The sequence below is a fragment of the Chanodichthys erythropterus genome, chromosome 21, assembly GCF_024489055.1.
Source record: "Chanodichthys erythropterus isolate Z2021 chromosome 21, ASM2448905v1, whole genome shotgun sequence".
Taxonomy (NCBI): domain Eukaryota; kingdom Metazoa; phylum Chordata; class Actinopteri; order Cypriniformes; family Xenocyprididae; genus Chanodichthys; species Chanodichthys erythropterus.
In genome coordinates, this window is record NC_090241.1 from 5,505,442 (window position 1) to 5,532,467 (window position 27,026).

General features: G+C 37.4%; 1 protein-coding gene across 1 annotated transcript in view; it reads left to right on the forward strand.

The window, feature by feature from the left end:
* Positions 1 to 3,973: 3,973 nt before the first annotated feature.
* scn1lab (sodium channel, voltage-gated, type I like, alpha b) overlaps positions 3,974 to 27,026 on the forward strand; it is a 42,319-nt gene continuing 19,266 nt past the window's right edge. The window contains exons 1-14 of the mRNA XM_067374807.1: positions 3,974 to 4,018; positions 4,196 to 4,518; positions 4,703 to 4,821; positions 8,786 to 8,875; positions 11,441 to 11,569; positions 12,633 to 12,724; positions 15,747 to 15,998; positions 16,333 to 16,396; positions 16,838 to 16,979; positions 17,713 to 17,919; positions 18,807 to 19,082; positions 19,937 to 20,275; positions 20,384 to 20,513; positions 25,349 to 25,587. Coding sequence (XP_067230908.1) covers positions 4,249 to 4,518; positions 4,703 to 4,821; positions 8,786 to 8,875; positions 11,441 to 11,569; positions 12,633 to 12,724; positions 15,747 to 15,998; positions 16,333 to 16,396; positions 16,838 to 16,979; positions 17,713 to 17,919; positions 18,807 to 19,082; positions 19,937 to 20,275; positions 20,384 to 20,513; positions 25,349 to 25,587 — 2,349 coding nt within the window. The 5' untranslated portion in view covers positions 3,974 to 4,018; positions 4,196 to 4,248. The remainder of the gene's footprint in view (positions 4,019 to 4,195; positions 4,519 to 4,702; positions 4,822 to 8,785; positions 8,876 to 11,440; positions 11,570 to 12,632; positions 12,725 to 15,746; positions 15,999 to 16,332; positions 16,397 to 16,837; positions 16,980 to 17,712; positions 17,920 to 18,806; positions 19,083 to 19,936; positions 20,276 to 20,383; positions 20,514 to 25,348; positions 25,588 to 27,026) is intronic.

Consider the following 27,026-nt stretch of genomic DNA (forward strand, 5'->3'; position numbering starts at 1 on the left):
ATCAATCAGTGAGATCCAAATCCTTAAAACAGACGGAAAATAACTAATTTATATTTTTATTTGCACTTTAACGGCCTGTAAAGTGCCAAATTTGCTATTAAATGAAATAAAAATAAATTTGTGTCTAAAAATGCGTTCAATACGTAAGAGTCAACGTGACTCAAAAACTGTCATCAAGAATAGCACGCGAATATGACGGCGGTGGAGGAAGCGCGTGGCGGATGACCTGAACTGAGCCCAGGCGGAAGCGCGCGCACACCTGTGTTTCAGCACCATGGAGAGCAGCTGTTGCGAATCCCTATTATTCTAGACGAAGCAGAACCATTTTAACACACAGTTGAGGAAAATGTGTCAAATTCTTAAATAGAATGCAGCAACACAGCCTATGGACATGTCACGTGTTGTTGTTTTGTTTGAGTTTAGTGTGAGGTATAGTGTGGAAGGTCACTCCCCCCCCCATCTGTCAGAAATCATATACGTACAGTCTTTAACACATACATACAGTGTCTAAATATGTATGCATGACTGTCATGGTTTGAGGGACAATTCTGACACACTTCAGATGCCTAGGAATATTTTAATCCATCTCTGTGACATACTGTCAAGATCTTTCAGTATCCCAGTAAACTAGAGTAGCATGCAGGATCCACTGAGGTGACATATTTTACTCTGATGATGGTCTATTTAATGAGTTTTCTCAATGGCATTGTATTTAGGATGACTATGCATGTTTCTGAACTTTATTATGATACCAGAGGAGCTTCCTCCATTTCTCAGTGTTTGTTTTTTGACAGCTCATCAAAATCATGAGGAGTAGTAGTGGTTTACCCAGGAGTGCCTACTGTACACTTAAACTGTGCCAATATCCCCAACCTCCTCTCTGAGGTTTGGTTTGACCCTGGAGACTCCCTGGCTGGGAGTAATGGCACTCCAGAGGGTTGGCTCATTTTTGGAGGGGGGTTAAATAAGGGGATCATTGGATGAGTGCTTGGATGGGTGGATGCATGGATGAGGGAGTTGTTTTTTTACTTCTGTCCTCAGAGGGAACAGGCTGAACTGGCTGGGTGACGGTAGGGAGAGAGAGACAAGTCACATTGCTCACTCGCAGACCCACATGCAAACAATTGCTTGTCGAATATTAGTCACAGTTGCAAGCTGAAATATAACCCAGAGCAGGCGAGGGCACCCTGGAATATTTTCTAGAAAACATTGTTAGCGGGAGTTCTGCACAGAATGAATGCAGACAACTCAAACTTGGTCAAAAATCTTACTGCACCAAGAAACTAAGAAAGTCTATGCTTCTACTGAATATATTAGTATACATTTGTACTGTAAGTATTGATTTATTTGAGGTATGCTTCATATTCCAGGCATGCAATTTTAATGCAGATTTGTATAAGGATGTTTGTTCTCAAACAGCTTTTCACCTCTGCTTTTCACTGTGGTAGTTATTTGTGCAAAGATGAAAAAGGTATAGCATATTTTGTTTGGTCACAGTTTTATAAATGCTTTTTATCTCTGTTTTCATCTTCATTCATTAAAAGTGCATGATCCGGTGAGTTAAGAGATTTTTAGTACTACTGATTTTTCAGTTTGCTTGATGAAATGTTTTTATTGCATCTAATACTCTGCCTTTTCAGTTGGATGAGGACTAAGAGTTTTGCATCGTGGGTGGTTTGGTTTGGAGCCATGTCAACTGTTGTTTGTGTGAAAGAAATCCTAGTTCTAGAAAATTCTAGAAACTGCTGTTGCATGTTAAATAAAACAATGACTGTTTTATAAATGTTTTGTTTTTTATAACTGTCAACTGAAATGGTATTGCCTAAAAAAGGAAGAATGGAGCCTCATTTAGGCATACTGTAGATAGGGTTGTAATTATGGCATCTTTAACATGGTTTCGAAACTATAACAAGAATGTGGCCTTTATTTTTCAGAGTTGTCCTGAATCCACCATTTTGAATTGGAAAATTGTTTTGTTAAAGATTAGGGGTGTAACGGTACACAAACATGACAGTTCGGTACCTACCTGGGTAGTTCGGCACGGGTTCGGTACAGCTGGGGGGAGAAAACTAAACCTAAAAATTGCTGAATTTAAACAGTGGCTTATTGAAAAAAATTGTGTCTCTCTTTTTAAATAAATTCAATTATAATTAACATTGTTTTAAGGATAAAAAAATCTATCTCAGCTAATGCTGTAAATTATATACAGGGAGCCGTTTCTTGCACATTACTATAATATTAAAGGTTACAATTAACAACAGAGCACAAATTATTAAATTCATCTGCTATTTATTTTTAGATATAATAATCAACACTCAAATAAAAAAAACAACATGTAAATTGCACATAAAGCAGGTTTTGCATTAACTTCTAAATCTAATTATAAAATTATTACTCCAATTCATTTTTGAACTATAATTATTTATAACTTGTTTTCATGACAAATTTATTTAAACATATATTAACTAATTAAGACATTACTAACAGGTAAAGTAAATATAATGAATATATAAGCTAATATAGTGCATATATTTAATGAAAGACTCCCCTCTAGAGTCAGTTTCTCTAATAAACTAACATGCTGTCAACACTAAATGACTTACCTGAGGTAAATGTAATACTAAATTAAATATTATTCTCAAGCTGTTTTATTAATGTCTTTCTACAGTTGAAACACTGGTTGAGAGATTACATAAGTATTGTCTCTTCTTCTGTGCTTTTTTCAGTTTGCAAACAGCGTTGCATTACAGTGCACACCTCCTTCTGAATTGGAGTGTGAATCGCATGTGACTGTATTCGTCGTCTAACTGCATGAACCGAACCGTGACGTACGTACCATAAGGTTCGGGATGAATACATGTACATGTTACACCCCTATTAAAGATGTATAAATCTAAATTGTTGGGGGATGGGGGATTGAATTTCATAATCCATTTTAGACAGCCAGATGAGTACTCAGGTGCCACTCACAGGAATGTTATTATCTCCCAAACTGGATTTTGTATTCCAGTGTGAGTTATGTGACATACAGTGTGTGTTACACAGTTAATAAATAAATGGACATAAAATATGTGCGGAAAAAAGGACATTAAACTATGCAATGTTCAGGCAGGTCAATTATACAGTTTAGTGGTCATTATAAAACAATATTTGACTGAGGAATTCTATGACTGACCAATCAGAATCAAGAACAGCAGATAACCTTGTAATAAAATGTGGGATCTTTCACTAGCCATTTTAAAAATATTTTTGCAAGAAGTCTCTTATGCTCACAAAGGCTGCATTTATTTGATCAAAATACAGTAAAAAGAGCAATCTGAAATAGAATTACAATTTAAAATAACTGTTTTAATATATTTTAAAATGTAATTTATTCCTGTGATAGCAAAGCTGAATTTTCAGCATCATTACTCCAGTCTTCAGTGTCACATGATTCTTAAGAAATCATCCTAATATGCTGATTTGGTGCTCAAGAAACATTTCCTCTAGCAGTTGTACTGTGTAATATTTTTATAGATACCGTGATCATTTTTCTAAAGAACATTCTTAATGAAATTTATTTGAAATATATTTTTTTAACAATGTAAAAGTCATTACTGTCACTTTTGATCAATTTAATGCATTCTGACGCCAAGCTTATGATTCATAGTCATCTCTTTCTCTTCCTTATGCTTTCTCCATCTCTATAGCTCTTTCTTCTGTTTTGCCTCATATCTTATCTTATATGTCTGTATTCTTTGAGTCAGTGAATCTTGAAGGGGAGGGGGGATTCATAGGGGCCATGGAGCCCCTGGGACTGTAGCTGATTTGCTCTGAGTACACGCCCAGTTTGGCGCTCACAGGTCTGGTCACAGCACTCAGGGCAGAACGCCAGACTGGCTATTTATGCCTGGTGACCCGCAGGCATTGCTTCCCTACTGTAACATACACAGAACTGGTACAACCATCTAGTTCTGTAAACACACACACACAAGCTGCACCTAATGTCACTGCATGAATATTAACAGCCTCTTTATTGGTAATAATTATGAAATCTTTTTCCGAGTCTCCGGTGTGATGCTGTTTGTTATGTAAATAAATTGACTTTGGTTAATTTAATATTTTTTTAAACTGTCACAGATTGACTCAATTCATAAAATTCAAGAATGGAATGATCAATCTTCTGTGTATTGAACGTGTGATTTCCTTCCTTCAGCTCCCAGAGTGACCGGAGATTAGCTGGTGCAGCTACCAGAGCAGGATGTCAATATGGCTGCTCAGCTGCTCGTTCCACCCGGACCTGACAGCTTCCGGCCCTTCGTGCCCGAGTCTCTCGCTGCTATCGAGCGCCGCATCGCAGAGGAGGCGGCCCAACGGCCCAAAGGCGAGAGACGGCCTGATGATGATGACGAAAACGGGCCCAAACCCAACAGCGATTTGGAGGCGGGAAAATCCCTGCCCTTTATCTATGGAGACCTTCCACCCAACATGGTGTCCGTCCCGCTGGAGGATCTGGACACCTACTACAGCAACCAAAAAGTATGTGAAAGAAGATTTTTAAAATGGAAACATTTAGCTTTGTGTTACTTGTTATTTGACAACAGGTCTTCAGTCTGGTGCGAGAACGTGTTTCATGCTATGAAGTTATATAACACCTTGTTATTTGAAAAGAGATTGTCACAGGCTGTGCACTGTAACCACAATCCGTTTTTCTCTGCTTCAGACCTTTATAGTATTGAATCGTGGGAAGGCTATATTCCGCTTTAATGCTACGCCGGCCTTGTATATTTTGAGCCCTTTCAATCCATTGAGGAGAATCTCCATCAGGGTCCTGGTGCATTCATATCCTTTATCAGCTGAATGGATGTATGCAAGCATCTAAACAGGTTATAGATTAAGGCCTGTTCACATGAAGAACAATAAATATAATGACAACTACATTAGCGCACATTGCAGTTATGTTGTCTGGCACTTTAAATGCTCAAACTCTTTAAAGTCTGGTGGATTCTGATTGGCTGTCACTAGCTACATTTACATGGACACTTTTTGTTTCAGTCGGAATGAAATGAGACTTAATATTGATCTATTTCAGGTCCTAGAGCACATGAACCATTGTGTTGTGCTCCTTATATTTAACAAGCAGTAAACCACCCTTCCCACGCCCAAAACACGCCCAAAATTTTTTTAGAATGACACGATATTCACTAGGGCTGGGTATTGACACAATTTTCACGATTCAATTCGATTTCCATTCACATGCTTTCGATTCGATTACGATTTCGATTCGATATCGATTTTTTTGAATGTAGTATATCAGTTACAGTACATGGCAAATTTTCTAGAGGAAAAAAATCTCTCAACTAATGCTGTAAACTACACATGGGAGTCAGTTGGTACTACTTTGCTATAACATTAAAGGTTAAAATGAACTTATTTATATACAAACGCAAATTACACTCAATTATGTTTTTTATAATAAGTAAAGTTTAGAATTACATAATCATATTTCTACTCCAATTCATTTTTTTTTTAATATAAACATTTAAATCGTGGATGGCGTAAATTATTTATTTAAACATGCATTAAATATTGAAGAACATTATAATGAATATGTAAAGGTGCATAGCTATATTTATCAGAATGCTCCTTTCTATAGTTCACTTTTATAGCTGACTAATGAGTTTATGGTCACTGAATATGTTTTTCTGAGGTAAATGTGACGTTACGTGACATTGTTTACAAGCTGTTTTATTGACGTCTCTCCGCGGTTGAAACACTGATTGAGCTATTTATTACACGAAGCATGATACGGATTTTGGTAAGTTGTACTGTATATTTTAAATTATATATATTTTATATTTATACCTTCAGATGTTAATTCATGTTTATTTTGCGCTGTAACTGGTATTAAAGCGGAGGATAGGATGTTCACATGCGCTCGTGCTGTCGCTTCTCTTTAAAGGTGCCGTAGAATGGAAAATTTAATTTACCTCAGCATAGTTGAATAATAAGAGTTCAGTACATGGAAATGACATACAGTTTCCTCCTTCTTATATAAATCTTATTTGTTTAAAAGACCTCCAAAAAACAGGTGAATCTCAACATAACACCGACTGTTACGTAACAGTCGGGATCATTAATATGTATGACCCCAATATTTGCATATGCCAGCCCAAGTTCCCAACATTATGAAAGGCATTAGACAAGGGCAGGACGTCTGGATGTGCATAGCTGAATCATCAGACTAGGTAAGCAAGCAATAACAACAGCGAAAAATGGCAGATGGAGCAATAATAACTGACATGATCCATGATAACATGATATTTTTAGTGATATTTGTAAATTGTCTTTCTAAATGTTTCGTTAGCATGTTGCTAATGTACTGTTAAATGTGGTTAAAGTTACCATCGTTTCTTACTGTATTCACGGAGACAATACTGTCGTTATTTTCATTTTTTAAACACTTGCAGTCTGTATAATGCATAAACACAACTTCATTCTTTATAAATCTCTCCAACAGTAATGTTAGCTTTAGCCCATTAGCCATGGAGCACCATCAAACTCATTCAGAATCAAATGTAAACATCCAAATAAATACCATACTTACGCGATTAGACATGCTGCATGACAAACACATTGTAAAGGTCCATTTTGAGGGTTATATTAGCTGTGTGAACTTTGTTTATGCTGTTTAAGGCAGTTGCGAGCTCGGGGGCAGGGAGCAGGAGAATTTAAAGGGGCCGCGCGCTGAATCAGCGCATATTTAATGATGCCCCAAATTAGGCACTTAAAAAAATGAATTAAAAAAATCTATGGGGTATTTTGAGCTGAAACTTCACAGACACATTCAGGGGACACCTTAGACTTATATTACATCTTTTGAAAACGCGTTCTACGGCACCTTTAACTGAGGCGCTAAAGCGATCTGTCACGCCACATTAAACAGCACCAAAACGGTATTTATTTTTTCATTCTCATAATAAGATGGATGTCATTTGAAATCTGAGACTTTGTTTCATATCAAAAGTAACAAAGCACAAAGATTATTGCAATTTATTGGATGGGAGGCGCTACATATTCTGCTCAATCATCAATTGAAAACAGACTAGACTAAGCGATTCTTGGGATTTAAGAATCGATATTGGTTCGTAAAAATGAGAATCGATTAAAATCAAGAAATCGATATTTGTTTACCCAGCCCTAATATTCACCAACAAAAGCATGTTCCTCCTGTCATTATGCCATTTCTACATCATTCCACATGTGCAGTACTTTACAGTTTCGGTTTTAAATCCGATCAAGTGTTTACATGTCCTCTCGATCGGATTAGAAAAGGATTAAATCACCCCTTGCAATTCTAATGAAATGTAATCAGATTTGGCTAATTCATTCCAATTGACGTGGTTACATGTGACATTTTCATTCCGACTGTGCAAGTAGTCCGATTACAATGGGATCATTAGGGTCCATGTAAAAGGAGCTATTGTTTTTATCGTTCATCAGCTGGGAAAAAATAGTTTTGAAAGTGATTCCACTGATAGTTTCTCTGTGCCTTATCGTTATAGATGTGGACAGTGCTATTCTTTTATATTTAGAATGATTTTTAGAACCATACTTTATTGTTATCTTTATAGATATTGTTTGATTGTGAATAGGCCTTTAGTCTTGTATAGCCAGACTGTCATGTGTAGCCTGTTTTGGTTTCGTTTTCCCTGTGTTCTGTTCCCATTTTTTCCTGCCTGATTTGCCAGTTAGTTTCCATGGTGTTTAATTAGTTAACACCTGTTCTGTTTCAGTTAATCATCCCCTGTGTATTTAAGCCCTCAATTGCCTGTGTTCCATTGTCTGGTCTAGTCTAGTCAGTGTGGTTTTCTGTTGGATTTATTAAAAGGCTGTTTATTTTGTATTCTTTTTTTGACTTCATGTGTTCATAACAGCCACAGTATGTGACAAAAAAAATGAAACCAAAACAGTCTACACGTGATACAGACTTTTTATTGCGACATTAATTCTAGTCTGTGTTAACAGGAACCAACATCTGACAATCTGACCAACATTTTAAGGGAACATAGTAAACTTGTTTTGTTTTTACATATACAGTTCAAAAGTTTGGGCTCTGTAAAATTTTGTATTGTTTTTTTGAAAGATGTCTCTTATGCTCACCAAGACTGCATTTATTTGATTAAAAAAAACAGTAATATTGTGAAATATTATTACAATTTAAAATAAGTTTTCTATTTTAATATACATTCATGTAATTTATTCCTGTGATGCAAAGCCGAATTTTCAGCATCATTAGTGTCACTAATGAAGTGACAGAAATCATCCTAATATGCTGATTTGTTGCTCAAGAAATAATTCTTATTATTATCAATGTTGAAAAACAGGTGCTTCGTACAGTATTTCTTTTAATTTTTTAAAAAGATTTCTTGATGAATAGATCAAAGAGTTGATACATTTTGTGACAATTTAAAAGTATTAACTGTCACTTTTGATCAATTTAATGCATCCTTACCAAATTAAAGTATGAATTTCGTACAAAATAAATCTTACAGACCCCAAACTTTTGAGTGGTATTGTACATACAGCAGAATTAGAGTTGTGCTTCTGTAAATTTAATTTGTAATTGTCTCAAAAATTTTGATTTCTTTCAAATATTTGGCAAACTTTGGCAAATCCAGTGATTAATTCTTTCCTACAGGCATTGCACATTTTGCCATTTGTCATTTGAGGCTGAGATTTGGTCTGGTTGTGTATATGTATTTGCATGTGTTTTCTTTGTGTATATTCCTTGACTTCTGCTTACGCTGTTCAGTTTTGTGATCATGTGCACAATCTTGACCAACTGCGCCTTCATGACCCTCAGCAATCCCCCGGACTGGGCCAAGAACGTGGAGTAAGTCACATCTTGCGCATAGATTTTTAGGAAGTTTACAATCTAACCTGATTAACAGTTGTTAAATACCCCAATAAATCAAAATTTTAGTTTTGTGGCTTTTAGTCCATTTATGTCAGCATTTGGACCATCTCTGTCCTAGTGTACTCCTAAATGTTGACAACATTATCAGTATTCTGGAGCAATGAACTAAACATATTGACGAACTTCTATGCAGTTGTATGGGCAAATTTTTGTCCAATAAAATGCTCTGTAAGATGTGTCATATCCCCCGATTTATATATGATATATATAGGCAATTTTGGAAAGGCTATCAATAGCAAGGTAGCTTTGAAAGCATAAGATGGTCCCACCCTCCCTTCCCAGCACTACTCAAAGCCACACCTCCTCCAAAACACATGAACGCACACAGCCAGAGCAGAGTCTGCAAAGCGTCTTGAGAGACGGCATTAAATGACCTTTTGTCTCAAAGCACATAACATTATAATAATATTGAACATAAACAACTTACAGAGCTCTTACTTGTACCACCTGACTGCTGAAGATTCATTTCGGCACTGATAGTGTTAACATAGAAACGCATAAATCCGAGTCTGAGGACGCGAACAGCTTCGGGTAGAATGTCACAGGTTGCCATCTTGTAATTATGGTGAGAACATGTATATATACAACATGGTTCAGGAGGAACTGTAAAATGTGGCTGCTGTTTGTTTGCTTCCAATTACTGCATTCGGACTGAATGCAATGATTGGACGAACATATTTTGGTCCTGAGACTTCGACAGAAGATATATGTACATGTTTTAATATTTAGACCACTTCTATTATTTATTGCTATTAGGATGTGAAGAGAGTTTCAACCAGAATAACAAAAAGTGTTTATGAAAAACATTGCCTACCCTACCTTTAAATACCAGCTGTTACTGAATAACAATGGAAATGACAAAAGAAAAAGAAAAACTCCAGCTAATATATATTCTACCATAATATAGTCTATATTTCAAGTTTTCTAAAGCCATACAATAACTTTGTGATAGGAAGTGACTGAAAATAGTCATTATTCACAGATAATCTTCTCCTCTAGTGAGTTGTTGATTCAAGAACTGCTGTGACCGGATCATTGAGTCAGTGATATTTCGAACAAATCTCTTGATCCAATTTTTCACTTATCTAGTTTTTGAGTTATACTCAGTGACTCAAACACTCAGTTGTTGCTGTTCTCAATAATATCTTAATGCAGTGGAAGATTTCCAGGGAAGTAACACACCCACTTTGTGCCCCATCAGACTGAGAACGAGACTGTAAACAAAACATACATTGAGAAGTATGTCTGATGGATGTTAACTAGTTAACTAATGAACCTTATTTTAAAATGTTACAATTAATACTAAAACTGAATTTCTCTGAAATCATTTTTTCAATGCAGTCAATAAGTGAAACGCAAGATGGCACCAATTGCATTTGTATGAAACAAGATTCAGCATTGCCATGGACAACAGTGAATATGTCTGACTAATAAATGCTGTGATTGACCAATCAAAATCACATATTATAGATAATAATATAATGAATGCCATTTAGTTGTTAATTTAATTATCATGCTTAATGTAAGGATGGGTATTGTTCCCTTATTAATAATAGGCTTAATTTATATGTTAATCATTAAATAATTGGCATATTATAAATATGTTATAAATCCACAAATAAATATAATTTATTTGTGGATTAATTTATTTAGTTTCTTAAATGTTCAAGATTCTTGTCTTTTTTTATTTCATTTTTCATTTTTAAAAAAAATGTCATTTGGTGTATAAGAAATAACTAAAACAACATTAAAAAATGCAATAAAGTTTCATGGTACTATAAAACTGAATTAGTTAAGCAGATTGCTTAAAGTTTTAAAATTATGAAATTGCACATGACATCGACCATTCTAAATGTGCTGCTCAAGTTAAAATTAAAAGTTCAACTTTTAAAAAACATGTCTCTAGACCTTTTTTTGTTTTGTTTTGTTTTAGTTTTTTTGTTCCACTGACTTGTGTTTTAACCGTAAAAAATGTGCTTTTTGTGCATGGCCCCTTATGCTTTTAATGTTCTTCTTTCTCTTCTTAAGGCCAATTCGCACTGCACCAACAGACGGCAACAGACACTTTGTCGGGTTTTGTCAGATCAGTATGTTACTCGTGTCGGTGTCTGTCAGCGTTGTTCAGCGCTTGATTTCGCCGATTGAACATGTTGAATCTGCATTTGTCGGGTCTTGGAATGTCTGAGAAATGACATACTGTAATCTGGTTGGCATCTGTCGGTGCAGTGTGAAGTGGCCTTTAGACATTTTTGTTTCATGTTAAAAGATTTAAGAGTTAAGTAAATAATTTTTACTTACTGTAAGTCTATCAGTATTCCTTGCCCCAAAGTCATTTTTCAAATGTAAATTCGTCAACACAGAATATAAAATAGCATTTGACAAATCATTACATGGGGTCTTTAACACTTGATTGTTTTAATTTCATATTTAATTGTTCTTAATTTTTTGAATGGTGGTGAAGATTTGTTTGTGTGCATTCAGGTACACGTTCACAGGGATCTACACCTTCGAGTCCCTGATTAAGATCCTGGCACGGGGCTTCTGCGTGGGGAAGTTCACTTTCCTGCGAGACCCCTGGAACTGGCTGGATTTCAGTGTCATTCTGATGGCGTGAGTATTTCTGAGGACAACTGCCTCTGATGCATATTAATTTGTATTAGAGCTGCATGATTCTGGATAAATTGAAAAAATTGCATTTATTTGGTTTAAAATAGAGATCACGATTCTCCCACGATTCTGAGTAGTGTTAATCGCTGCTTACTATTTAAAATATATATAATTTATAAGCAAATTAATTTGAATGAATTATTGTTTTTAAAGAATCGGTTTGAATGAATGATTCAATGACTCACTCATAAAGACTTAACTTGTTTCATTACTGGATTAATCAGCGTTTTTGAACAAATCTCTTGAATGTACGGAGCCCCACACAGGAAAAAAATAGTAGGCTAAACCGTGCGCAAGATTTACTAATTTGTTCCCTTGATATATAAATAGTGCGCACAATTTACTAATTAGTAAATCCTGTGCATGATTTACTTTTTTCTTGCATGTCATGTGCGGGGTTCCATATGAATGATTGATTCAATGACAAATACATTCTTTAACAGTCACTTGTCGCCACCTACTGGTGTAACAATGTAATTCTTTATTTGAAGCATCAAGTTACTTTCAAAAGGTGATTTGCTCTATTTTGAGCACTACTGTAGACATCAGTGTTTACATCCAAACTATAAACTTTCATAACTATAAACTTTCAAAAATTAATTTGAAATTTGTAAGACAGAATTAATAATACAGTGTCGTTGAAAAGACTGTCAAGCTGTTTCATACCTATGCCTATACACTGCTCTCTCTGGGTCAGTGGCAGCGAAGATTTTAATGTTCCGCTGAGATCGTACATAATAGACGTAGACGAATCGCTGTCATTTAGGAATAAGGGCCTTTGAATCGAGATCGTGATATTTTAACAATTAATCCTGCAGCTCTATTTTGTATTAAAAAATGAGATTGTACACTGTTTTCCCTGAACTGTTAATGAGAGTTTGCTCAGATAGTTTTGGACACATTGATGAAGGAAAGCTGGTGAATCCATGTCGGTTGCAGTTGTGTGAGTTTGAGCGAGTGTGTTGGCGTGCGTGTGCTTGTGGTAACTCTCTATTTGATTCTACAGGTATGTAACTGAGTTTGTAAACCTAGGCAATGTGTCAGCTCTCCGCACATTCAGAGTGCTCAGAGCTTTGAAAACTATCTCAGTCATCCCAGGTAAGGGATGTATGTGTGCGTGTGTATAGACGTGCGCATGCGTGTGCGCGTAAACACGGGTGTCAGTCAGGTGTGTGTCTCTGTGTGACGTTTCCCTCTGCTGCCCTGTCCTGTCCTAACATGTGCGTGTGTGTGTTTGTGCGTGCGTGTGTGTGTGTGTGTGTGTGTGACCCCTCCCCCTCCTCCCTCCCCTCCCTACAGATATGTAACAGAATTTGTGGATCTGGGCAATGTCTCAGCACTGAGAACCTTCAGGGTTTTACGAGCACTCAAAACTATATCAGTGATTCCAGGTGAGGGCTAGCTCACAGGCTGCCTCTCTCTTCATCTGAGCTCTCGCTCACTCCATCCCCTCCTCCGCTGGCCTTTCTCTCTCATTCTGTCGCTCCAAGCGGTCAGAGAAAGCAGGAATCCGCTCGGGTGTAAAAAAACGGGATTCCAGGCTTTTAAAAACACATTCTGTAGTTTTCCTCATAACCCTTTTGCCGGGCTCTGCGCTGTTATTTCCCAAAGACCATCACGCCTTGGGAAAGGTCTCCCATCATGCCTTGGGAAATAGACAACTGGGCATTTTTTGAGTTGTGTTGTTTTTCTTTTGCATGAGACATTGCTGAAGCCTATAGTCTGAGATAGAGAACTTGAGACCCTCTACTCTTCTCTTCTCCTCTGTCTGCTGTTTGAGTTCTATGTGCATGCGCATCGTCGGCCGTGTCCGTTATATCCTGTGCTGTGTGTGTGTGTGTGTGTGTAAAGCACAGATACACATGCATGCACGCACATGCTACACTTCCACTCACTGTCCTACACTGCATGCTTTAATGTTATTAATACGCAATATCACAAACATTTACTCAACTAACATGTACACTAATATTTTAAACCATGTTTTAATCTCCAAAGGCTTCTGATTGTTTACTTTTATATTTGTATTGTTATTCTAGTCCAAAGAAATGATTAAAGTAACTATAATGTCAAAATTAAAATCAATGTTGTATACTGCCAGATTTTAAAGAAATACTTCAGCCAGCCATTTTTCTTCTTTATTCATCCTCCAAACCTTATTCCAAACCAAACCTATATGCTGTTTTTTAAAATAGCGTGTGTGAAGGACATATCAGAATTTTAGTCTTAATTTAAAGGTACGCTACACAAGATTTTCTTAATGCCACCAAACCTGACGTTGACACATCAACAGAGATTTTCAGTGAAAATGACTTGAAAATGTCTTTTTTTTGTAACACAAAGCTATTAGATGGCTTCAGAAAGCTTAAAATGTAGTGGACCAAATATATAGGGCACTTTTATGGTGCTTTTATGGATAATATTTGGGATATTGACAGCTGTGGTTTCTATCAACTGTGTGAAGAACCTTTTAAAGGTGACCTATTATACCCCTTTTTACAAGATGTAATATAAGTCTCAGAGGTCCCCAGAATGTGTCTGTGAAGCTTCAGCTCAAATTACCCAGTTGATTTTTTTATTATACCGTGTCTATTTTTGGGTTGGAGAAACATTGCGCTGATTTGGTGTGTGTACCTTTAAATGCAAATTAGCTTGTGCTCCCCACCCCCAAGCTCACGATTCCAATACATTGAGTCATAAACAATACAGGAGAAGCTCACACAGCAAATAAAGCTCTCAAAATGGATCATTACAAACTGTTTGTGATGCAGCATATCAGATCACGTAGGTATGTCATGTATTTTGTGGATGTTTGCTAACATTCGATTCTGAATGATTTTGATAGCGTGCTGCACGGCTAACGTGGATAAAGTTGCACACTGTTGGAATAATACTCAATAAGAATGAAGATGCATTTATGAATTATACACACTGCAAGTGTTTTCGGGTTAAAAATAAAAATAACATGGCTCTGGTCTACGTGAAGACAGTAGGAAATAATGGTAACTTTAGCCACATTTAACAGTACATTAGCAACATGCTAACGAAACACATTCAGAAATACAATTTGTAAACATCACAAAATTTATATGAAATCGGATCATGAACAGTTGGTATCTATCCATCTTTGAGAGTCAACTTCACTGCAAATCTGGACACAGATCAGTGATAATGTTTACATATCACAAGCTTAGGGATGGTCGTTCTTGAGTCCTGCTGTCCTGCAGAGTTTTGCTCCGACCCAACTTCCTTCATGTAGCTTTAGTAATCCTGATGACATTCAGTTGTTTGTTCGGGACTGTAGCTAAAGTGTGCAGGACAGCTGCACTCCAGGACCAATGTTACTAGTACACCGTTGCTTGCGAAAATAAAACGTGCAGATTAAGGGGCAGTAATATTATAATAAGATCCCCTTCCTGCTTCACAAGGGGAGCGAAATCTTAGTGGCTCGTATTTTTCACATGCTTGCAGAGAAAGGCTTACCAAAACAAAGTTTGTCCTTTTTCACATTTTCTGGGTTGGTAGATGCAACAGGGACCCGATTATAGCACTTAAACATGGAAAAAGTCAGATTTTCATGACAAGTCCCCTTTAAATTTCATTTTTGTGCTTTCAAGGAAAAATAACAGCACAAAGGTTTGGAATAACATGAGGATGGATAAATAATGTGTTTCTGGGTGAACCATTCCTGGAAAAATATATGTACATATATATCAGGATGACAGAAACAGTAACAATTTAACAATAAGGTACTATTTGTTAACATTATTTAATGCATTAAGCATTATGAACTAACAATGAACAATATTTTATAGTATTTAGATTCATGGTAATTAACAGTATTAATAAACTATTGTTAATTATTCATGTTTGTGATAATCTTACACAAAAAAAGGTATAAATATATTAGTAAATGTAAGAATTAATAATATCTAAGATTAATAAATGTTATTTAACATAGCTATTATGTTATATAATGTTAACAGATTATACCTTATTATAAAGTGTTACCATAAGATCTTTTTAATATCTATGTAGTTGTAACATAGGCATACTCACAGTGTGTTTGAGTTGTTGTGCGCATCAGCAGTGTTTGTGACCACCGTTGCGTGTTCCTCAGGGCTGAAGACCATCGTTGGAGCTCTGATCCAGTCCGTGAAGAAGCTGTCAGACGTGATGATCCTGACGGTGTTCTGTCTGAGTGTGTTTGCTCTGATCGGACTGCAGCTCTTCATGGGAAACCTGCGGCAGAAGTGTGTGAAGATGCCGGAAGTCAATGTCACTGAAAACCACACTACCACGCTGAACTATAGTATCGGCTCAGAGCTGCAGAACTCCACCTTTAACTGGACAGTGTACATTAGTGATGAGAGTAAGTAAAGAATGTGTGTGTGTGTGTGTTAATGAGATGCTCGTTGACACTGCATGTTCTTGCGGATGTAAGGAGTGCTCCACTGGCCCAAGGAAAATTAGTCATCTTAAGCACTCTTATGGGTGTGTGTGTGTGTGTGTGTGTGTGTGTGTGTGTGTGTGTGTGTGTGAATGTGTGTTGCCAGCAGTGAATGTGATTTAAGGGCTAGCTTTCATTTAGAAACTTCCTTCAGGCTACAGGATTCAGGGCTAGAAACTTATATTGTGCGTCTTTGTGTGTTCTGCTTCTTATCTTTATATTATTTATCTTGACATTTAGCCTTTTTCCCTTTTAGAAAATTATTATTACCTCCCAGGCCGCAGAGATGCTTTGCTATGTGGAAATTCAAGCGATGCAGGGTAAATATATGTTCTTTCAGAATTTACATGCCAGTTCAAATTAAAACATGTCCTTATAGTTATTAGAATATAGATACAATTTTTGTAACAAAGACAAGTTTTGCAGGTTTTCTTATCAATCTAACATATCTCCCTTTTTTTATTAGTTAAGTGTATGAAATGCAGTGGTTCTGAGCCTTTTTTGACTCCAAGGGGGACCCCCATTTGTCCAAGACAATATTTGAAGATCCTCCTATTTAAGCTATAGTGGTACTTCTGTTGTAACAAAAATGCATTTAGCATTTAAATTATGTTAATAGAACTCAATTTTAATTATTTTAAGACTAATTGGGACCCCCGAAGTTTTCTGAGGCCACTGAACCACTGATATGGTGTAATAAATGGCTTACTCTTATTAACTGCATATACTGAAAACCCTTTTCTAATTGGTGGGGATTACAGGCAGTGCCCAGAGGGCTTCGCATGTATAAAAGCAGGGCGTAATCCTGACTACGGCTACACAAGCTTTGACACGTTCAGCTGGGCCTTCCTCTCTCTCTTCCGACTCATGACACAAGACTTCTGGGAAAACCTCTACCAGCAGGTACAGTTTTGATATCTCATCGCTGGCCACCTTGTCTCAATATCCTCCTGTAGGCATGAAAAGACACCCAGAATCCTTCTATACCAAGTCTAGACCATGGCTTTTTTATTTCCTATAAGCATTACCCCACACCACTATTTCTTGAATCTCCAGCGGCACAGCAGAATGATTCAGTTTTATATAATTTGTTAGCTAAATGAAAGCGATGAGAGAAAACTGTAATGAGGACAGTCAAAAAATGTTCTTGTTGTATACAAATTACTAAAGTTCTTGTAAGGAATTTAGCTGGCTGGAATATGTGTAGTACAAATTAAATCCATACAGACCACATCCACCATGTGTCACTTTGTCATGTGACCTACGGCATCAGTTGCATCACTTCACTGCCATTCACAACTCCTTCCCTGTGGCCTTTGAATACACACTTCTGAATCTCTGCGGGGTCATCCGGGTACTTTTCCCCTACTGTCTTCGAATACTATATAGTAAAGAAATAGGCATTTTCAGATGCAGGGCAGGTTCTTTTTTGTGTAGTAAGTGATATTTTATTAACATTAGCAAAAAGAATTAGGCTTCACCCCAAGCATTTGGCAACCAACCTGAGGCATTGGACCACATCAACATCTCTTCATTGACTAATTCGTACCATTTAATTTGCTTTCTCATTCTCTTTTTACAAAAGAAGCATTTTTGTAACATTTTGTTTTGTATTTGTGTGTTCTTTCTCTCACAGACACTGCGTGCAGCTGGAAAGCCCTATATGATCTTCTTTGTTCTTGTGATCTTTCTGGGCTCCTTTTATCTGGTGAATCTCATCCTGGCTGTGGTGGCCATGGCATATGATGAGCAGAACCAGGCCACCATAGAAGAGGCCCAACAGAAAGAAGAAGAGTTTCAAGCCATGCTGGAACAGCTGAAGAGACAACAAGAAGAGGCACAGGTAGCAAACAAACACACGCAAACTTGTACAAGCATGTTAGAATGCACAAACGTACATGAACGACGTCAAATGGTCTCCTCATGGGGCACGTTCACTTGAACAGACAGACAGTTTTTCACATTGATTTACAGTTATTATTTGTTCTCATTATTTTTGTTTTGATCATTATTTTATACTAGTTTACTGATCTCTTCCTATGCCTTCATAATCTCTGAAGTTTCTCAGCACCACACTTGCTGTGGCTAACACAGCCCTGTCGCCATGGAAACCAACAGATAATGAGAGAGACTGAGGGAGTGTCCTTTCTCCTAGTAAACATGAAAAAGAGAGAAATAATAGAAAAACAGAAAAAGAGCAAGATGCAGAATGAACTCCAAAATGGCGACTATGTGTTCTCTATGGTGGCGGATTGATGGATGGATGGATGGATGGATGGATGAATGAATGGATGAATGGATAGATAGATAGATAGATAGATAGATAGATAGATAGATAGATAGATAGATAGATAGATAGATAGATAGATAGATAGATAGATAGATAGATAGATAGATAGATAGATAGATAGATAGATAGATAGATAGATAGATAGATAGATAGGGGTTATTGCATGTGATTCTAAATGTTAGTCACAAAGACATAATAATTAAAAAAGAAAGTTAAAAACATTATGCAGTGGTAAGGATTAGTGAGAATGGAATAAAGCAGCAAGAACAACTATGTGACTAACACGTGTAATTTAGTCTGATCACATAAAGTGATCTTCTTTCCTTCTTCAATACTCACTGTTTATCCGTCTCTTGTCTCTGCTTTCGGTATGTAAGCTTGAACTGAGTCTACCCCTGGTTGCCCCTAACAACGGTGCTTGTGCTGTGATTGGCTGGCAGGTTGCCGCGGCAGCAGCAACAGAGAGTGGGGAGTACAGCGGGAGGGGGGGCTTGTCAGAGGAAAGCTCCTCCGGGGGGTCCAGACTCAGCTCCAAGAGCGCTAAAGAGAGAAGGAACAGGAGGAAGAAAAGAAAACAAAGGGAAGAAGAAGAGAAAGCCGATCAGGAGAAGTTCCATAAGTCCGCCTCAGAGGACAGTATCAGACGTTCTGGATTTCGATTATCCATAGATGCCAACCGCCTCTCATATGAGAAGAAATGTTCCACTCCAAATCAGGTGACTTCCTCCTTTGTGTGGCATTGTGGGAAATATGGTTTGATGAATGTTTCTGTGTTCTTCGGATAGTTCTCAGCTTTTCAAGATAGTTTAGGTGGGTGGAGTGCTAATTGGCTACAGCACCCAGTAAAGAAGTGTGACAGTCTCAGACAGAAAATTGTTAAACTCTTTATATTAGCTCATCAAAATGTTCAGCAATGCACTTGTACACAGAGGATTACAGGGCTCAGGTGTCATAAAGGTGTCATAGATGCATTACACAGATGCTTCAAAACTGATCCAGATATGAATTAAAGTTGATATAAATGTGGTTGAGATGTGGTTTCAATTAATTCTAACAAATCTGAACAAATGCAATCCACCAGAATCTATTATATAAGGGAAAACATAAATGCTACCTTCACAAAGGGTTGATGACGGCATCTACAATAAAACAAATCAGATATGCACTTACAATGAAATATGACATACAGTATTATGAGCACATGACATATTATAACAAATATAAACTTTAGAAACAAAATGAATAAATTTTTACATATTTTGCACCAGCTGATGATAGACATGCTGTCAGATTGCAGAATGCAAATCCACAGAGCAGGAATTTTGATGTCATAACAAACAAAATCAAATCTACAGGCGATTTAGTACAAAGATAGTAGATTTTAGAGAAACCATGTGTGTGTGTGTGGGTGTGTTCCTTAATTACGAATTATTTTTCAATGCAGTATTAGAGTTTCAAAGAAGCAAGCTATTAACCTTCAAAGATTAGTGATTAGTAATTTAATGGACACATAAATTCTCAGAATCGCTTGTAAAAAAAAATATAATTTTTGTTTTGATCTCTTTTTCAGTCTCTTCTCAGCATTCGTGGATCTCTCTTCTCCCCGAGGAGGAACAGTCGTGCGAGTCTTTTCAGTTTTCGTGGTAGAGCACGAGACTTTGGCTCAGAGAATGATTTTGCAGACGATGAGCACAGCACTTTTGAAGATAGCGACAGTCGCCGCGGATCGCTCTTCGTACCTCGTTGTATTGAGAGACGAAGTTCCACTGTCAGCCACTGCAGCCTTGCCCCCAGGATTATGCTCCCAGCCAATGGGAAAATGCATTGCACAGTTGATTGCAATGGAGTGGTGTCACTGGTGGGTGGGACATCTGTGCCAACTTCACCAATCGGACGTTTGTTACCAGAGGTAGAGCACTTGAAATACACAAAAATAAACGTTTAACCCATAAGGAAACTACAGCTTATATGTGAACAATATTATGCTCAATCCTCATGGTGTTTTTTTTCTTTCTAGGGCACAACCACTGAGTCTGATGTACGTAAGAAACGTTCAGGATCACACCAGCCATCTGATTATCTGGACGAAACAGTAGCCAGAAAAAGAGCTCTGAGTGTGGCCAGCATTCTGACAAATACTATGGAAGGTCTGAAACACACACTAACCTCAAATTTGCACATACAGAATACATATATAAGCACACACTTACTTAGATGTAGTTATGCAAAGTTTGATTCTGGCATGCATATATTTTTGAATGTTTGGACATTTTAACATGTACAATATCAACATATTGACAACATCAAAAATGTAAATATGACATACAGTATTGTTGGAGAGGCTTCTGCTCTCCTGGGTGTTGGTCAGAGCACAAATAATGAGGAGACAGGTAATCAGCTTAACACTGTGTATTGGAGGCAGAGGGATGGGCCACAGATTTATATTCAAAGATGTTCATAGTCTAAAAAACATTAGTACCATAAAGATAATGAATAAATTAAATATATATACAATAATAAACATTCACTGTTACATAATACAACAGAAGTATCCCTAATTCACATCAGTGAAGTTTACATACATAAACATATAGTTTAATAAACAGAAATGAGGCATTTCACAGAAAACCATAAGTGATAAGTTGCCATTACTAACATATAATGCCCATATTTGTATAGAATCATGGTGTAAATGAGCAGCATTCAGCCGAACATAATGCTATTCACTGTATTATATCCTATCATATATTATACAATTATATCAGAACCTGTAACATTAATCTGCATCTTAATAAAGAATGAATAATCACACGTTAAATAATACAGGACATGTCTACAGGACATGTCTGGGCATGCACGTATGTAAGAGAATAAATACAGTACCATTTGGAACACTGTAAACCTTAATATAATACAAATGGATTACTTTGAGGTCAATGACTAACACCTTGATGTTACATCTGCAGCAATCACCACAAACAAACTGGAATTAACATTCTTTCTGTTGATGGCTCAAACAAATAGCAATGACACAGCAGATAGCAGCAGCTCAACTGCTGCTCGCTACTAGAATATTACTTTGACTATGGTTTCAAAATAAAGGGCCTTCTTGATGGAGCCTTTAATACAGCTGCCCCCAAAAATGCAGAGCATCTTTGCTTTCATGAAATGCGACTCAACTAATCAGGGTTGGGGCATTAAGCCCATCCTTTGGTAAGGCCAGCAGGATGACCAGATCTAGTGTAAACTTTACCCTTTATCTCCACATCAGCTGACCTGATATGACCATCTGGGCTTGAGTGGGTCATGACTTGTCCCACAGGCTATAAGCTCCAAGGTAGTTGGAGGTGTACAATCATAACAAATATTTTCTCCTTCAAGTCAGGTGGGGAGGCTTGCCATTTCTGCCAGGTTTGAAGGCTAGGAAGGTAATCTCTTATGAACCTGGACCAGAATTGGTCTGCTTGGACCTTGGAATGTCTCCAGTGATCTCAGAATCTGGATAAATGGCTTGAGGTAGAGACCTGTCGGGCTGCCCCATGAGGAGACTATTTGACGTCATCTGCCATGTCTGATGACATACCCCAAGGGTTTTGAGTTCATTGAGACTTCCTCTGGAACTGACTGTGAACCTAAAACTGTGTACAAGACCGATTTAACAGATCTCACCTTCCTCTCCCAAATCCCAATGGGATTAAAGAGGAATTGGATCCTCTGGTAAGCAAGCTGGCACTGTAGGTCAGGAAGCATTGCGGCATAAGCTTCCCGTAACTCTCTTTCACCCCCATGGAAGTTTGTATCTTGATCCAACCATAACTTTGCTGGTGTCCCTCTCTTTGCGACAAATCTTCTAAGAGCCATGAGGAATGAGTCCATACTCATTCTAGGGAGTAGGTCAAAATTCACCGCTCTTGTTGTCAAACATTTAAGGAGAATATCCCACCACTTCTCTGTGCCTCTTCCAATTTTGACAAGAAGGGGTCTAAAGCAGTCCAGTCCTCAGGAATAGAAGGCAGGCTTGCAGAGATGAGGACCAGAGGATGTAAAACAGTGTCATTGACTCCTGCAACTCTCCTCAAATGCCCTCCTTCCCGGATCCATTTAAGGGGCTAGAGAAACTATTCGACTTCTGGACCTTAAAAACATGGAAGGATTCTTGCTGCACCCATTTGAGGATAAGGACCTCAGCCTGGCAGTAATCCTCAGCCTCTGGAGAAGTTCCTGGAGCAAGATTACTATGAAGTTCTTGGGTGGTAATGTCCAATAGTTACTGCCAGCTGTTGTAGTTCCTGCTATCGGTGTTGCCCAAAGAGGATCTCAGCGATTTGGTTTCCCACAAAGACTTGGTAGCGACTGGATTCTGGAGAGAAGAATAGTCCTCTCAGAGCTGTTATCAAGAAGAGTGAATCTTTGTCCTCCTTCTGGGATGGACTAACATTCACCCCATGAAGAGGACGGAGATGGGTGCCTTGGCAAAGGTTGCAGGGCTTCTTAAAGGGATAGTTCCCCCAAAATTTGGCGTAAAGGTCAAGGACTAGAATAAGCAGGCACAGAGTTGAATCACAGGTAAATGGGCACTGTCATATGGTTGGCAGGTAAGGGCTTGGATGCAGATGTTAGTAACTCTTTAGTAAAGCTCTTTAGGGGTAGGAGGGGGAGGAAGTCCACTAGTGGGTCTGTGGGATTACAGGTTGGTAAGTAGTGGCACCCATGTCGGACAGTGCAAGGGTGCCTCACCGTGTCCTCAAGTCAACATTAGGATCAGGCCATGGCAGTGGGGGAAGCTCAGCAAAGTTTTTATCCTCTGCAAGGGTTGTAGGTTCATATGGCCTCACGGGGGACTGGATAACTGCAATGGCCAATGGTTGTACTGGTGAGAGTTTCTGGCCTCTGGCTTGACTGAGGTTGGCTCAAAGGGACTCAGCCACTTAAACTAATTGTCTGACTTTTGCATGGACTTCTCCCAACTCCCTCAAGTCTGTACACTGTAGAGTCTTATAACTCAGACATGATCTTTAAACCATCAGAACAGACAAGGTCATCAACGTGGGGATGGGGTTGCTGGTGTTGTAAGGCTGGAAGGATTGAGGAATCCGTTGGGCCTCCCATGTGTATGTTACATCATACTCAGTGACAGGTCCACCTAGGGTATATTGTACCTCATATTGCTGTAGGTAAACTGGAAGAGGAGTGTGGTGCTTGGGGCAAGATGCTCAAGTAATCATCTCATCAGAGTCCATTATGTCAGAAGGAAATACTCAATCTGGCTCAAAGGACCAATTTTGTTGGAGAGGCTTTTAGAGTTTTAGGTTCTCATTAGGTAATGGATGAGTAAACCCCTGTGGGTGCCGGTTAGAGCACAAATAATGAGGAGACAGGTAATCAGCTTAACACTGTGTATTGGAGGCAGAGGAATGGGCCACAGATGTATATTCAAAGATGTATATTCAAGATAATCAATAAACTAAATATATAGATAACAGTAATACAGATTCACTGTTACATAATACAACAGAAGTATCCCCAATTCACATAAGTGACATTTCCATACATGAACATATAGATTAATAAACAGAAACGAGGTATTTCACAGAAAAATACAAGCCATAAGCAATAAGTTGCCATTACTAACATTCAGTGCTCATATATGGATAGAATCGTAGTGTAAATGAGCAGCATTCAACTAAACATAACACTAATCACTCATTCAGTATTATAACCGAATAAAGATTAAAGGGTCATGAAACGTTCAAATGTTATTATCCGTAGTTTTAATTGTAGGAGAAACCTAGATCATTTTAACTTTTGTTGCTTTTATTTTCATCTTCTGGGTTTAAATTAATCTTCGTGTCAACATCACAACGTGGCAACGTCAAACCTCCGGCAGAGGTTCTGTGTCGCATACATTCTCTTTAATTCATTTTGTCCCCACAACGTAGGGTTTACCAGAACCACACAAACACACACACACACACTCATATACTGAACTTTAAACACTGACTTTAAGTCACATAGCTGCTGACATGCCATTGCACTCTCAACATATTCATCTAATATTTAGTCATCACACACACACTAAACGTCACAATCTTCTACAAACAGTGTCATATACATTTTTTTCAAACCAACTTTCCTATTTATTCCTGCAAAATACTTTACAGTAACTTTACATGTAAAGCACTTTAAATGTACATATATGTGTACACTAGGCTTGCCTGTATATCAATTCCACTTTCAAATGTCCCATATTTGTGTAGATCAATCACATTGAGGTTTATATTCAATTGCCCATTAAATGTCAATTGTGGTAATGACATGATGCCATTCATTGTGCTGTGTACCCTAGTTTCATTAATGCAGCCCATCCAAAAACAATATTGTAATTTTCTTTCTTACAGCAACAGCTAATAGATTGTAAAGTCATTTTTTTCACACAGCATCATGATAGAGTGGTGAAATATTAACAGGGTCATAACAAATGAAAATGAACAAATTAATTTCGCTGTTTACTGTGATCAATTGCAATTGGTCTCATGTAATCCATTGTGATTGTGATTATAAACTTATTTATTAAATAAATAATATTAATAATAATAATAATATTAAAACTGGTAATTCCAAATAATAAATGCACTGTCAGAAAAAAATGTGCAAAAAATCTCATTTTAGTTTGTCACTCTGGCAGTGTACTCAAATGTGCACTTTTTTACTGTATCTGGTAATGTGCTAATATGCACCTTTTAGTCGTAAATAGGTACTGCACCAGTGACTGCTGCTGTTGTAGCCCTAAAGATGTAATTTTAACATTAATTTTTCTGACAGTATATAGAATCTACAGAAAGGGTGTGTTTTAAATAATATTTGTCTAATGGAATCTTTTTTAACATACTTCTATTATTTTTTATTTCTTAGGGTACAATTGGTAATTTTGAAAGCCAACAGTTATAATCTGTCCTAAACTGTAAATAATTTGTGTTCACAGAACTCGAGGAATCACGGCAGAAGTGCCCTCCTTGTTGGTACAAATTTGCCAATAGCTTCCTGATCTGGGACTGCTATCCAGCCTGGCTGAAGGTGAAGGAGATTGTGAACATGATCGTGATGGATCCGTTTGTTGACCTGGCCATAACCATCTGCATTGTTCTCAACACCCTCTTCATGGCTATGGAACACTACCCCATGACACCAGGATTCAACCATGTGCTGTCAGTTGGGAACCTGGTAAGATCTGAATGACAGATTCTCGTTAATGCAGTATTTTTTAATAGTTTTTTTATTATCTTTATTTTATTTAAAATCAGCACACAAATACACTATTGTTAGTAATTTTACTACTAAGATGAAGCAAACTCTTATGCTGCATTAAAATCTTAAGCCGCTTTTCCACCATCAGGCCTACGAACGATAAGTAATGGTTCCAGTTATATTTCCACTAGTGCTTGATTCAGCGTAGCATGATTACAAACCGTTTTTGGCCTGGAAATTCTCAGCACGGTTGGCTTACTGAACTGTGCTGGTAGAATGCATGTAGATCTCTATTTTAGCAAAATAAACACAAGTTAATAATATATGTATATTTTTTATAATTTTATTTATAACAGTTTTTATATAAACATAAAACAGATAAAAATCTCAATGTATACATAAATATACTATACACACAAAAAGGAAACAAACAAAAGAGAACCACACCCCCACCCCCCACGAACAGGCACCAGATACAATGAAAAATAAACATCTTACACAAAACCATACATAAACAAACAAAACATGGAGTGAAGAAATACATCAGTGAAGCTATCCATTTACATGAATGCACAAGCAAATTAAACTCTTAAACAGATACCTAAGAAAGGGGCCCCAGATTTAATCAAATTTTTTAAAAGCATCAATCCTGAAAAAACGAATCTTTTCGAGCTTGAGGGCAGCAACCATCTCCACCAACCATTTATGAAAACTGGGCAGTAAAGTGGACTTCCACTCCATCAAAATCACCCTTTTAGCTACCACCATACCAAACATAAGAGACAATTGCTGAGAATGTGTTAATGCTAGTGTAGGATCAGAACACCCAAGCAAAGCTAATTCAAAGTCTGGACTGATATTTTCTCCAAAAACATTTGAATACCACTGAAAAATATTCTTCCAAAACTCAGAAATCTCAGGGCAAAACCAAAAAGTATGAACATGCGTGCCATCTGAGCTCTTACATCTGTCACATAATGGGGAAACTGAAGGGTAAATTTTAGTTTAGTTTTGGTATAGTGTAACCTACGCTATACTTTAAACTGTATAAATTGTAATCTGTTATTAATAGAGCAGGTATAAATTAGTTTCAGTCCCTCTTCCCAAATCTCATTTGAGATATTAATTCTGATATCATTTTCCCTGCAGAATGAGAAACGAACAAAGAAACAAATTGTGTCACCAAATGTTTGTCCACAGGAGGTTGGCCCAAAAGATCGTACATATAATGATCCTGAGGCAAATCCTGAAATTCAGTAAAAGAATGGTTTATGTAGTGGCGCACTTGTAAATATCAGAAAAAAATGTGATTGGGAAAGATCAAAGGTTTTATACTAGTGTTCATAGGTGGCAGTTAATAATAAAATTAAAAGTAATATCTGATCATAAGGTGGTCGCTATTTACATCTCATACT